We start from the raw sequence: 11,934 nt of genomic DNA on the forward strand, positions 1-11,934 counted from the left end.
TGAGATTCACTTTACAGTGAAGTAGGATTTAACAAGATTAGATTTTAACAAGATAGTTGATTTTTCTGTGGAAAATTATTAATTATTATTCGTCAAAGTAGACTATATTATATACACCTTAAAACATAGTTACCCAAAAAAAACAACAGGTCGAGCCCTGTATAACGCGGTACTGAGCTCTGAATTGACATTGTAGTGTTTTGTGATTTCTCTAAAGACGCAACACTGTCATCTATCGGCAATAGCGACTAACTACACTTCCCGTGAAACAAAACGCGGTAAAACGATATTCCGGTTTAGAGAGGACAGCATGGCATCCGAGAGCACTATGGCTAACCTTAACGGACGCGAAACCGTCTCCGTGAACGGGGAGCCGGTCGTTAAGCGGCTGCGGGAGAGCATCTCGTCGGACTGTCCCGTCCGTGTACCGAAGGAGCCACCGAACTTAGTGACCGTCGTGCTCGGAGCGCAGTGGGGCGACGAAGGCAAGGGGAAAGTTGTGGACTTGCTCGCTATGGATGCGGATATTGTATGCAGGTGTCAGGTACTGAACTGTTCCGTTAATTTATCTTCACTTTTTTACATCCAAGCCGACCGTTTCACACAATGTCGCTGTTATTAACCATCACCGAGGCTGTTACCGTTTATCGTTAGCTAGCTACCGTTAAATATTCACGAGTTGCTGCTACGTCAACAACCTTGTCTGACCTCCCGGATGTAACGTTAAAGAAGCTCGGTGAGGTTTGGTGCCAGCTATGATAGCTTAGAAAATGTTTATTTAGTGATTAAATAACGTAGTGAGGTTTAGAAATGAGCCCCGAATCCAGCTAATGACCTCCACACACACACACACACACACACACACACACAGATACCCGTATCTATGGAGTGAGCGGTTATATAAGGCTCAGACAACACAGCTGTTCCTCTTCCTCTTAACACTTTCAGCACAAATGTGGATTTGTTTTAAGTATGTTGTTGCGGAAGCCAGCGGCAATAACGATCCTCTTGATAGTTCCTGTGAAAATCAATAAAAGGCGTGTTTTTCCTTATAAAGAGAATAAAGTCATATAGTGTAATTAGAGATGTATATCAGAACCTATAGAACGGTAAAAGGACTATTTATTTTATACTTTCTAGTCTTATCTATTGCTTAAAGGGCTTTACAGCACATGCCACATTCACACATTCACACATTCATATAGGGATGGCAGAGGCTGCAAAGTGCCAACCTGCCCATCAGGAGAGATGCAGGGCGTCCTATCCAGAGTGCCCCATAATATTTCTGTGCTTGTTCACCCAGGAGCATGCGATTGGGTGAACAAGCATGCGATTGAATCACCCAGGAGCATGGATTGAGTGAACAAGCATGCGATTGAACCACCAACCTCCTGATTTATGGATGACCTGCTCCACCTCTACCTCCTGATGGAAAAACTGATTTCCAGTAGGACTGAGAAAATCCTAAAAGAACCCAAACTTCTTCCTTTTAAAGTTTTAGAATTTCTTGGGAATCAGAAAGGATTCTTTTGGAAAACATAAAAGTCTTGTAGGCCTTTTTGACCAAGGTGGACAAGCAGTTTTTACATCAGCTAAATTACTTGCCCCTTGTGTGTGTACACTAAAACCCAGGCTGAAATGTTATACAAGAGCGTGACACTGTGACTGTCCTCAGCAAAGTTGTTGGTGTTAATAAACCCTCAGTGTTGTGTTATAAGTTGAATGTTTTGAACTGTTTTGCAGGGAGGCAACAATGCAGGTCACACAGTGGTTGTGGACTCGGTGGAGTATGACTTCCACCTGCTGCCCAGTGGAGTGCTCAACAAGAAGGCTGTCTCCTTTATCGGTACAAAATAATCCCAATGTTTTTATTTAGAAAGATGAAAGACTTGGCGGCAGGATAAAGGATAAAACACCAGTATATGACCATAGTCAGGGTAAACATCAAGAACCACCGCAGACAGCCTTATCAGTTATCTGTTCCCAGTCTATCAGGCACAACAGCAATAAATACTACATTCATGAAGTTTTTAATGTTCAGACTGTATGGAAACTGACTTCTTGGGTCGTTCGTCTTTATGCTTGTCTACCCATTTACATCAATGAGTGTAGATTAAGTGTTAGAGACAGTTTTTGGTATACAGTTCAACAACATTACAAAGTAAAGCATTCAAAAAGTTGAATCAACACCTCTCTGAAAACAGTTCCATCAAAAACATTATAACCTGCATGTAGGGCTGTTGTGTTAGACTGCATCAGTTTTAACTAGGTCAACTGTAGAGTACTTGTATGTACACATAGGAGCACTCAATACATAGGGCAAAGACTACATACAGAGAGTAAAACACAAACAGTTACCATACATTGTTACATAATGGAAACTAAAGGTTAACCAAAGGTAAATAAAAGTAAACTGTCAATTTAACTACAGTTGTACATCCATCCAGTGTCTAAATATCTCAGTTTACTACATTACTCTGGTTTGTTAATCACCATTTAATTTGAAGTAATTCCACTTGTGGTTGCTTTTTCTTTAGTTGGATGATTTTAAAGAAGCTGCAGGGATGATCTGCACTGTACAAATAAAACATAATTTGTTTGTTACTAGAAATATGTTGAGTAGTTGAAAATGGAGCAATTGTGTCATTTGTCTTTTTTTTTTTACATTACAGGCAACGGAGTGGTGATACATCTACCTGGTCTGTTTGAGGAGGCTGAGAAGAACCTGCAGAAAGGCAAAGGTAAAGTTTCCTAAGAATGAGAGCTACATTTTGACATTCCACAGTTGGCGTGTAGTTTAGTTCAGTAGTCTGGCTAGAAAAAAAGATCAAAGTAATGATTTGTTTTACACTAACCTTTAACCTTGGCTTCAAAAACAGATGTTTCCCTTAAAACAGGAAGCCTACAGGATGTTGTTATCCCTGCTGAGCCGAAGTCTTTACACACTGTTCTTCTTTCAATTCATTTGTATGTTAATATAGTTTTTCAAGCTGTTGTTTTTATCATGAGTACTTTCACACAGAATACAAATATTACACAGCGAAAAAGTGATGTTTTTTTTTCTTCTGGGACACAGTTTGTGTTTTCACACAGTGAATAAAGGCAACAACCAATCACAAAGTGTAATCTGCTCAGACAGCTGTTGATTGTGAAGGTTTGACTGTCCCGCTTTATGTGTTATTTTCTACATCTACATCGATTAATCAGCTTCCAGTCTGTATGTGAGTCCACCTGTTTGACTGCAGGCAGCCAGGCTCACTCACTATGGTTGGTAGCAAAATAAAACCAATGAATCAGTATATTGATTCATGAACACTGTCATCATCTCTGACCTGTGTTCACTGTCTCTGTCCACAGAAGCAGCCTAAGCAGAATCAGCTGTTGCAAATTTGTACCGCTGCCTGCGTGAATAGTTTTGATGCAGAATATTCACCGCTGTGTGTTGGGCATTTTCGTGTCATTTATTTAGCACATTGTTGGTGTGCAAAAGCCTGAAATTCAGCACAATAGTTTTTCACTGTAGTATAAACATGTAAAGTGGGATTTGTTGTATTTCACGCAGGATTACAAGGATGGGAAGACAGACTGAAGATTTCTGATCGTGCCCACATTGGTGAGTAAGCGTTTTGTCACTTTTGTCATTTTTTGATTGAGAAAATGCAGTTTTATTGAAAGACACCTCTGTCCACCTCTAGTGTTCAACTTCCATCAAGCTGTTGATGCCACCCAGGAGCAGCAGCGGCAGCAACAAGAAGGGAAAAAGTAAGTGTACTACTAAAATGTTTGTTATGTGTTCAACAACTGTCAAGCTGAAGTATTTTCTATTAAATCAATAGATCACACGTTAATCACCAGGATTAACGTTTGTGTTTTTGTTTGTGCTTCAGTTTGGGAACAACTAAAAAGGGTATTGGTCCTGCCTACTCCTCCAAAGCTGCTCGGAATGGTCTGCGAGTCTGTGACCTTGTCTCAGATTTCAAGGTTTTTGAGGACAAGTAAGTGTTCTTTTTGTTATTTCTGTAATTTAATTTTCATATTGTCTCTGCATGCTCCATGACCATAAATTAGATCAAATGATGAAGAGCACTGATAGGACTTTGAGATTTAGGGCCCCACCTTGCAGTAGGCGCACAGCGGATGGCGGGCATGGCGCATGTGTCTTTGTTAGTTTCCCCCAGCGCAGTTGTCATTTTATCGCCCTGCGCCCATGTTGTCTAAATAGCAAATGCACTTGCACCAGTCTATGCGCCTATAGGCGTGTTGATCTCACAATGAGGTGTGGTCAGGTACATTGGTGGCGTGTTGCTATTTTGAGGCAGAGGAAAGCAATTGCGCTACTGACCAAAAAAAAACAGGTGTAAAGTGACTGGCGCATATTTCACTGTTGTTAAAAGGCGCATCATCAAGAGTCTAATATGCTCCTAGATAGGAGGGTGCACAGCGTGCAGACACTGTGCCTGTTACTCACACACAGGCACACAGCAGCACACAAACACGCAAAATATCACTAATAAAAGAACCACAATGTGAATTCGTATTATGATGTACATCAACATATTAAAAAAAGTCACAATGATGTGCCACTATGTATCAGAATCAGTCAATCCAGTAATGATCAATAAAACTGTTAGGGATGTCCCGATCCGATATTGATATCGGAAATCAGTCCGATATCAGCCAAAAAAGTGAATATCGGATTTTATCGGACTGAATCTAAAAACTCCGATATAAACGCTCCGATATAAGCTGTCCAATTACCGCTCCAGCACTTCTATAATAATAGGTGACTCTGGTTTGATCACACTCCAACACAGTAGGTGGTGGTAATGCCCCATAATTAACGTTGGTGCCGGCCGCGGAAGAAGAGCGTCTCTGATCCAGCATGCACAGTCCACGTGATCACAACAACGACAACGTGTGTGCCTGCAGCAAGGTGTAGTGATGTCGGCTGTGTGGAAGTATTTTACTGTAAACTCGGACAAAGACGTTGCAGCTAAATGCAACATTTGTCAGGCGCAAGTGTCCCGTGGAGGGACAGAACCGGGAAGGTTCAATACAACCAACCTCATCGCACATTTGAAAAAACACCACAAAAAAGAACATGAGGATTTTCGCGTGAGCAGCAAGGCGAAGCAACAAGCCTCTGGCTCGCTTCAGTTGTGTTGGTAACCAGTGGTTATTTTGCACTTTAAATATAACATTTTGTTTTTATTGGATTTGTTGAGGTAATACTCTTATGTTGAAGGTTAAAATTTATGTAACCAATTGGTTAATAATAAATGGGTCAGTTTTTCCTATACCTACTGTTGCTGACTATTGTTTTCTGTTATATCACTACAACATCAGTAACAGTAACAGTAACATCACTTTATCAAGCCTTTTCTAACATTCCACACAACAAAATAAATAAAAAAATAGGAATAAATATATGTATGATTCGTGCCTATATCGTATCGTATTGATATCGGTATCGGCCAATACTCAAGGCTACAATATCGGTATCGTATCGGAAGTGAAAAAGTCATATCGGGACATCCCTAAAAACTGTCAATGTAGTCATGTGACCAATCATGGTAAATCCGCCATCAAACTAACAATCCACCAAGGTGACAGCGTGCCTAGATATTAAAGGGAATGGGAGATGACACACTGATTGGTGTTACGCCCAAAACACGCCTATGATCAATGAGGGGACTTGAGTCCAACCCTTTTAGACCATGCACCTGGCGCAGTGACCATTTTTACACCGTTAAAATAGCAAAAGTGGATTTGGACACGCCCCAAAGGAGCTTGCACCACACGCTTCATGCCATGCGCTATAGTTAGAATAGAGCCCTTAGAGTCTCTATGTCAAGCTTAATATTTCTCACTTTTAAGACATTTTGAATCACAGAACGATCAGGAAGGTGGATTTATTTCACCATGCAGATGATTTTTTTGGTGTGTTTTTGCCTTTGATACTTTTATAGTTAAGAGGCCTACTGTACAATTAGGGAAATGTTGAGAGAGAAGGGGATGACGTGGAACACAAAAGTTTTTAACCAGGTTTGAGCCAGGTTTACATGATGCCTATATTAGCCCTGCAGGCCACCATGAAAACGGTGTCCTCATTTGTTTATTTTGGTTTTTGCTGTGATGCGCAGCTCACTGAAAGAGTAGTTGTGTTTCCATTCTTGTTTTGTCCTTTCCTAAATGTGCCAGTTGAATCAAAAAGCATCTGTGGTAAATTTTGAGGTTTGACCTTGTAGACATCAGGGCATAATAGGTTTTTTTTTTTTTTTTTTAATCCCTATGAGCAGATTTATTTTTAAGTGTAATATCACTCCTGCCAGCAGGTGGCCACAACAGGCTGTGCACAGTGGAAAACTGACGCCTACTTTCATGAAAGCATTATATATCTAAAGTCTGTTTGTCCTGTGTATCATGTTGTTAAATAGATGTGTGGAGAAGTATTTTCATACAGAGGGTTTTACTCAGACTATTAAACTGTGTTGTCCTTGTGTTTTTCAGGTTTCGTATGTTGGCAGATCATTTCCTGGCAATGTATCCAAAACTTAATGTGGACATCGACGGTGAACTGGCACAGCTGAAGGTGAGAACTGACATGTACAAAACAACACATTACAGAATTTTTTGGCTAATTTTTGGCATTGTAGTTGTTGTGATAACAAAATATTGCCACAATCATTTTTAAACTTTTGTAATGCTGATAATAGATATAAAATATATGACTATAATGCAGAGACACTGCTGTAATCAAGATTATTCATGCCGTGATCTAAAGAGTGATTTAGAGTGATGGCTTGTCTGTTGCCCCTTTCATTTACAGTTAACAATGACGATTGAGTGTGAAAGAGTTGTCATAGGTATTTATTACTGAATATTATAACATTCTCACTATTGTACATAATTACAAGATGTGTTGGTGTGACTGTTTTCTCAGATATATGCAGAGAGACTGCGTCCTCTGGTGACTGATGGTGTGTACTTCATGCACCAAGCTCTTAATGGGCCCAGTAAGAAAATCCTGGTGGAGGGAGCCAATGCTGCTCTCCTGGATATTGACTTTGGTGAGCAGCAAGGGGTTTGTGGAATGAATGATGAAGAAAGATGGATGTTTTTGCTTCCTGGGGGTAACAGATGTTTCTCTGCTCAGGGACGTATCCTTTCGTGACCTCTTCTAACTGCACCGTGGGAGGCGTGTGCACCGGTCTCGGCGTACCTCCGTCATATGTCGGCCGAGTATACGGTGTGGTCAAAGCTTACACCACCCGCGTGGGTGTCGGTGCTTTCCCAACAGAGCAGAACAATGTGAGTATAGATATGTGTGCATAAATGTGTGAGATCCCATTAACTGGAGATAAATCATTTCAAGCTGAAGTTTCATTGATGTTGTGATTAAAGCTTCAGATTCTTCATGCTGGCTTCTCAGGAACTCACGGCAGCATTTTGTAAAATAGTCAACATTATTTTGAAATGAATGAGATGTGTGCCATCAGATCAGATGTAGCAATTAAAAGTGGTTGTTTTTAAAACTGTGGTAATGGAAATATAACGAAAATATTACTGAAATCTCATCATTTAACCGATGAAAGAATGTTTGAATTTGATTTGTAGAAACCTAAACCTGTTTGGATGCACATTTAGGTTTCTCCTAATTCTGATACTACACATGTAAACCTGAAAACAAACTCAATATTTAGGTAATCTCACTTTAAAAAAACCTTTCAAAATTAACATGAAAAAATTCAATAGAAGATAATGTGAGAACAGAAAGTGAGTTTTCATTTAGCACCCAGCTGTAACTATTATTGTATTTGTGAATTGAGTATTTAATGAGCTCGATTAGCCATGAACACAGAATAGTAGCAGTAATATCTCATGTTGCTGAAGTCCCCGTAATCCAGGTTCTTTAATGAGAAAAGTGTCAGTGGGCTTCACTCTTTCAGAAACGGCTGTCAACAAACTGACTGAAGGATTTGACTGGAGCCAGTCTGTTAATGTCTTTGGTGACCTCCACGTTCATTCAAGTACTAAACACATCTATCAGGTTGCTGGGAAAAACCTCTGTGAGGATGGTGGACATAACTCGTCCACTTTAGCTATGCACTTTATACCCATATAGTCTGGCAGAGCTTCTCAGTGGTTTACAGCAGAGGAGTGTGGTCATACTGGGCGACTACCACATATTTGTGTGTGTGTCTGTGTGTCTGTGTCTGTGTCTCTGTGTGTAGGGAGTTACCGGAAATCGGCACACACACTCAGCTCACTTTTCTTACATAGATAAAGTTGGAAAAAATAGCAGACGGGGTGAAGTAAATGTGTGTCTCTATGTTTTTATTTGTCAAACAGTTGTTTTCCTTACAGCTGACAGTGCGCTCTTTGTGTTTTAGGAAACTGGAGACATGTTACAGTCCAGAGGGAGAGAGTTCGGTGTGACGACAGGCAGGAGGAGGCGGTGTGGTTGGCTGGACCTGATTTTGGTCAGATATGCTCACATGGTCAACGGTTTCTCTGCGTAAGGAATCATCACACCATTTCACATTTATAACTTGTTGATGTAATTAGTGGAGGTCTTGCTGTTATAGTTTAAAAAAATACAAATTCATCACAAGCTCTGACTGTACACTGCCATCAGGTTAATCAGAGCAACCTCCTCTTTTTGCAGAATTGCCCTGACAAAACTGGACATTTTGGACACGTTGCCAGAGATTAAAGTGGGCATAGCCTACAAGGTTGATGGAAAAACTCTGCCAAGTTTTCCTGGTAAGTCATTGTCCCCTCAGATGTTAAATTGATCTACTTGTTGTTTTCCTATTGAAGTAAAATGACATAGGCTTTAACCGTCAATAGTTGTGACATAGTAAGACTAATATATCACTGCTGCTTTAAAAATAAGATTTGTTTCAACAATCTGATAACTTCAGTTCCTCATTTAAGTTTGGTCACATTTTACCTTCTTACTTGATTCACTGTTTATTTAAAACACTGATGTTTGAACTCAGAGTTCACTAACATTTGAATTGTAGAAAAAGTATTCTTATTTAAAATGATTTACTAGATTATTTACTATTACAAAGGGATTGTTGTGTTCAGAGCTACTGCTACTGCTATAGTAACAGGTGAATGAGCAGCTTTAATGCTGGCTAATGTCTTATTTTACAAAGGTCAGCATATACTAGCAGGAAATGCAACATCTTCAAAAAAAAATCCATTTTGCAGCAGATTTTAAAGCTGCATTTATCTTCTGTGTGTCTTTGCTTGTAGTGCAAAATGGAGAAAATTTGAATTGTTGAGCTAATAAACCAGAGGATGATCAAATAACTTCTTTCATTCTGCTTCACATGACTCTGCAGCTGCACCTGACCAGCGTGTTCACACTGATTTCTCTTATATATTTATTATTTTTGTGGTCAGTGAACTGAATGAAGTGGCTTTTTTCCTGATTTAGGTTTGTTTCTACAAGTGCTTCCTGTATGTGCACCAGTCTTCAAATAATTAGAGAAACACTCTGCTCACAGTTTATCAGAATATTAAACCTGTCATTCTGGCATATGAACCATTAAGTTGTGATGTACAGCTATACAGAGGGCGGGTTTGATGGTAGTCTCCTGATGAATCGGTAAGCAAAAATGTCATTTCAATCAAGGTTATTGATCTTCTTTTTCAGCAAACATGGACGTTTTGACACGGGTTTCTGTGGACTACGAGACGCTGCCAGGCTGGTGCTGCAGCACTGAGGCAGCTAGGAGCTTCGGGGATCTACCACCACAGGCACAAAGTTACATCCGTTTCATTGAGAAGTTCCTTCAAGTGCCAGGTTTGTAAAGAGACACGTTGCATCAAAAGACCAGTGTGTAAGATTTAGTGACGTACAGTGGTGATGAATACCTCCTTTCACTTCCTTCCTGGAGAGTAGGAGAACCTACAGTGGCTGCAAAAATTGTAAAAAAATGTGAAAAGCCGTCTCTAGAGCCAGTGTTTGGTTTGTCTGTTATGGGCAACAGTAGACACATGGTGGGTTCTGTGGTAGGGGGGCCAGCTCCCTATGTAACAGGGGTAGTGGAGCTGATATTCCAATATTTTTACCCTGATTTTATCCAATTGCCAATACATGCTCCTTTGGCTCTGATGCAGCAGCCTTTCTCTGCAGTCACCGCTGGTCTCGAACTGTGTCCCGCCCACAGCACTATCTGAGTAAAGTAACATTACTGAAGTGTCCTGAAGCTGTCACCTACTTAGCTTTCTGTAACTGTTAAAAAGGTGCTGGATCATTGTTAGAGACTTCAGACATAATGGAAGTGGAATGCACCTTAGGCCTGTTTTAATCCACAGTGAATAATCAATGAAGTAACCTAGTTATGAATGACAGGTTCTGTGCTAACTTTTAAAAGGTGGTAGAATTAGAATAAGCACTCAGATCTGTTTTAATTAAAAGTATCAGTACTACAGTGTACAAACATTGTAGTACTGATACTTTTTATTGGCCCTAGGGAAAAAACATATTGGTCAACCCCTACTATGAAGATATATAGGGCTGATTCTAAGGTTACAAAAATACAACTATTCTTATTTTCATGGGATTAAACAAAAATAAAAACATACTTATTCGTATTATATTCCCTTTCTGCCAGGTCTGTTCCACTAGATATCACTAAATATAACACACTGGTCCTTTAATAGAGAGACTGCAGCCAAACTGTCCTGACCTTTAGCAAACCTATAAATAACTTTTTGTCTTTTTTTCCGTTTTTTTTATTGTTCATTTCAGTGAAGTGGGTCGGGGTCGGCAAATCCAGGGAGAGCATGATCAAACTGTACTGATCTGTGTGCAGACCTGCAGTCCTCCTTGAAGAAGACTTAGATGATGATGAGTTCAGGTTTCGATAGGATCACCAGACGTTTTAAAATGCAGACTCTATCCTAAAGGAAATACTTCACCAGCAAGGTCATGTGTGAAACTTTTGGTTGCTGCTTGTGCATCACATTTACAGAAATCCTTCATAGATATAATTTATGCATTCCACACAATGTTTACTCTATTTATTAGGGTGTTGATTTTTAAAACCTGGTGCAAACAGATCGATCATTCCTAATTCTATTCCACAGAAAAGCATGCTTGGTCTACTTTTTTTGTTTAGCTTTTATGGCTTATTGACCTCTATTAACATCTGTTCACCATGTAGTTATTTTTTTACAAATATTTGAAGAGCCATTGATGAACAGATGTAGAAGCTGTTGTGTCAATGGGTGACACAATAAAGTAAGAATATTGCCAGGCTTTGTATGAGATGGAAAAATAATTGAAAGCCATCTTGCGATTAGTGCCATTGTGAATTTTTCTATTGAACAATTTTAAAAAATACTTGAAAAATGTGAAAGCATCTCAGTCGTTTAGTTTGTAATAATATTTTCATGATGATTGCGGGAATACTTTTTAAATCATCCTCAAAACATATATATCAACACTAAGAAATATAAGTTGAATTAAATGTTTTCTCCATGATGTTCGAGGAAAGGTCACGTCCACACACACACACATGCAGACATTGGCTGGCATTTGAAAAGTTTGTGTAAATGTTAAGATAGCACAGTTCCGGACTACATCTCAATATGTTTCCTCCAACATTTCATTCATTTTGTCAATAATGTACAAGACCCAGCTTGCAATTATCAATAAAAGGAAACTGTAAAAATTGTGTTTTTTTTTCTAGCTCTAGAAAAATTCTAGTTCTGAGAAATAGCTTGATCTTGCCTTTTAATGGGAAATGTAAAGCTGTTTACACCCTATGTTGTGTATGTTCTTTTTAGGGTTAAGGTTAGAGAAAATCAACATTAGAGCTTCTAGGAACATACTTAAATATCACAAAAACTGTTTTTAATGCATACCCTTTTGATCTACAGAATCATACAAATAACAGATCAATGATTTCA

At 39.3% G+C, this 11,934-nt stretch overlaps 1 protein-coding gene across 1 annotated transcript; it reads left to right on the forward strand.

The window, feature by feature from the left end:
• The first annotated feature begins 243 nt into the window (after positions 1-243).
• adssl (adenylosuccinate synthase, like) lies at positions 244-11,690 on the forward strand. The gene is made up of 13 exons (XM_053331831.1): positions 244-544; positions 1,744-1,846; positions 2,673-2,741; positions 3,563-3,613; positions 3,696-3,762; positions 3,888-3,995; positions 6,511-6,592; positions 6,944-7,070; positions 7,157-7,311; positions 8,394-8,518; positions 8,669-8,766; positions 9,671-9,820; positions 10,772-11,690. The coding sequence occupies exons 1-13, from the start codon at positions 311-313 to the stop codon at positions 10,822-10,824; spliced, it is 1,422 nt and encodes a 473-aa protein (XP_053187806.1). The 5' UTR covers positions 244-310; the 3' UTR covers positions 10,825-11,690.
• The last annotated feature ends 244 nt before the right edge of the window (positions 11,691-11,934 follow it).

Source organism: Scomber japonicus, chromosome 13, assembly GCF_027409825.1.
Source record: "Scomber japonicus isolate fScoJap1 chromosome 13, fScoJap1.pri, whole genome shotgun sequence".
Lineage (NCBI taxonomy): Eukaryota > Metazoa > Chordata > Actinopteri > Scombriformes > Scombridae > Scomber > Scomber japonicus.

Bases quoted from the DNA above. Each gene is read 5' to 3' on its own strand.
- adssl (XM_053331831.1), top strand. From the start codon at position 311: ATGGCATCCGAGAGCACTATGGCTAACCTTAACGGACGCGAAACCGTC. The intron at 3,763-3,887 runs GTAAGTGTACTA...TTTGTGCTTCAG, and splicing joins CAGCAACAAGAAGGGAAAAA to TTTGGGAACAACTAAAAAGG. The intron at 7,071-7,156 runs GTGAGCAGCAAG...TTCTCTGCTCAG, and splicing joins TCTCCTGGATATTGACTTTG to GGACGTATCCTTTCGTGACC.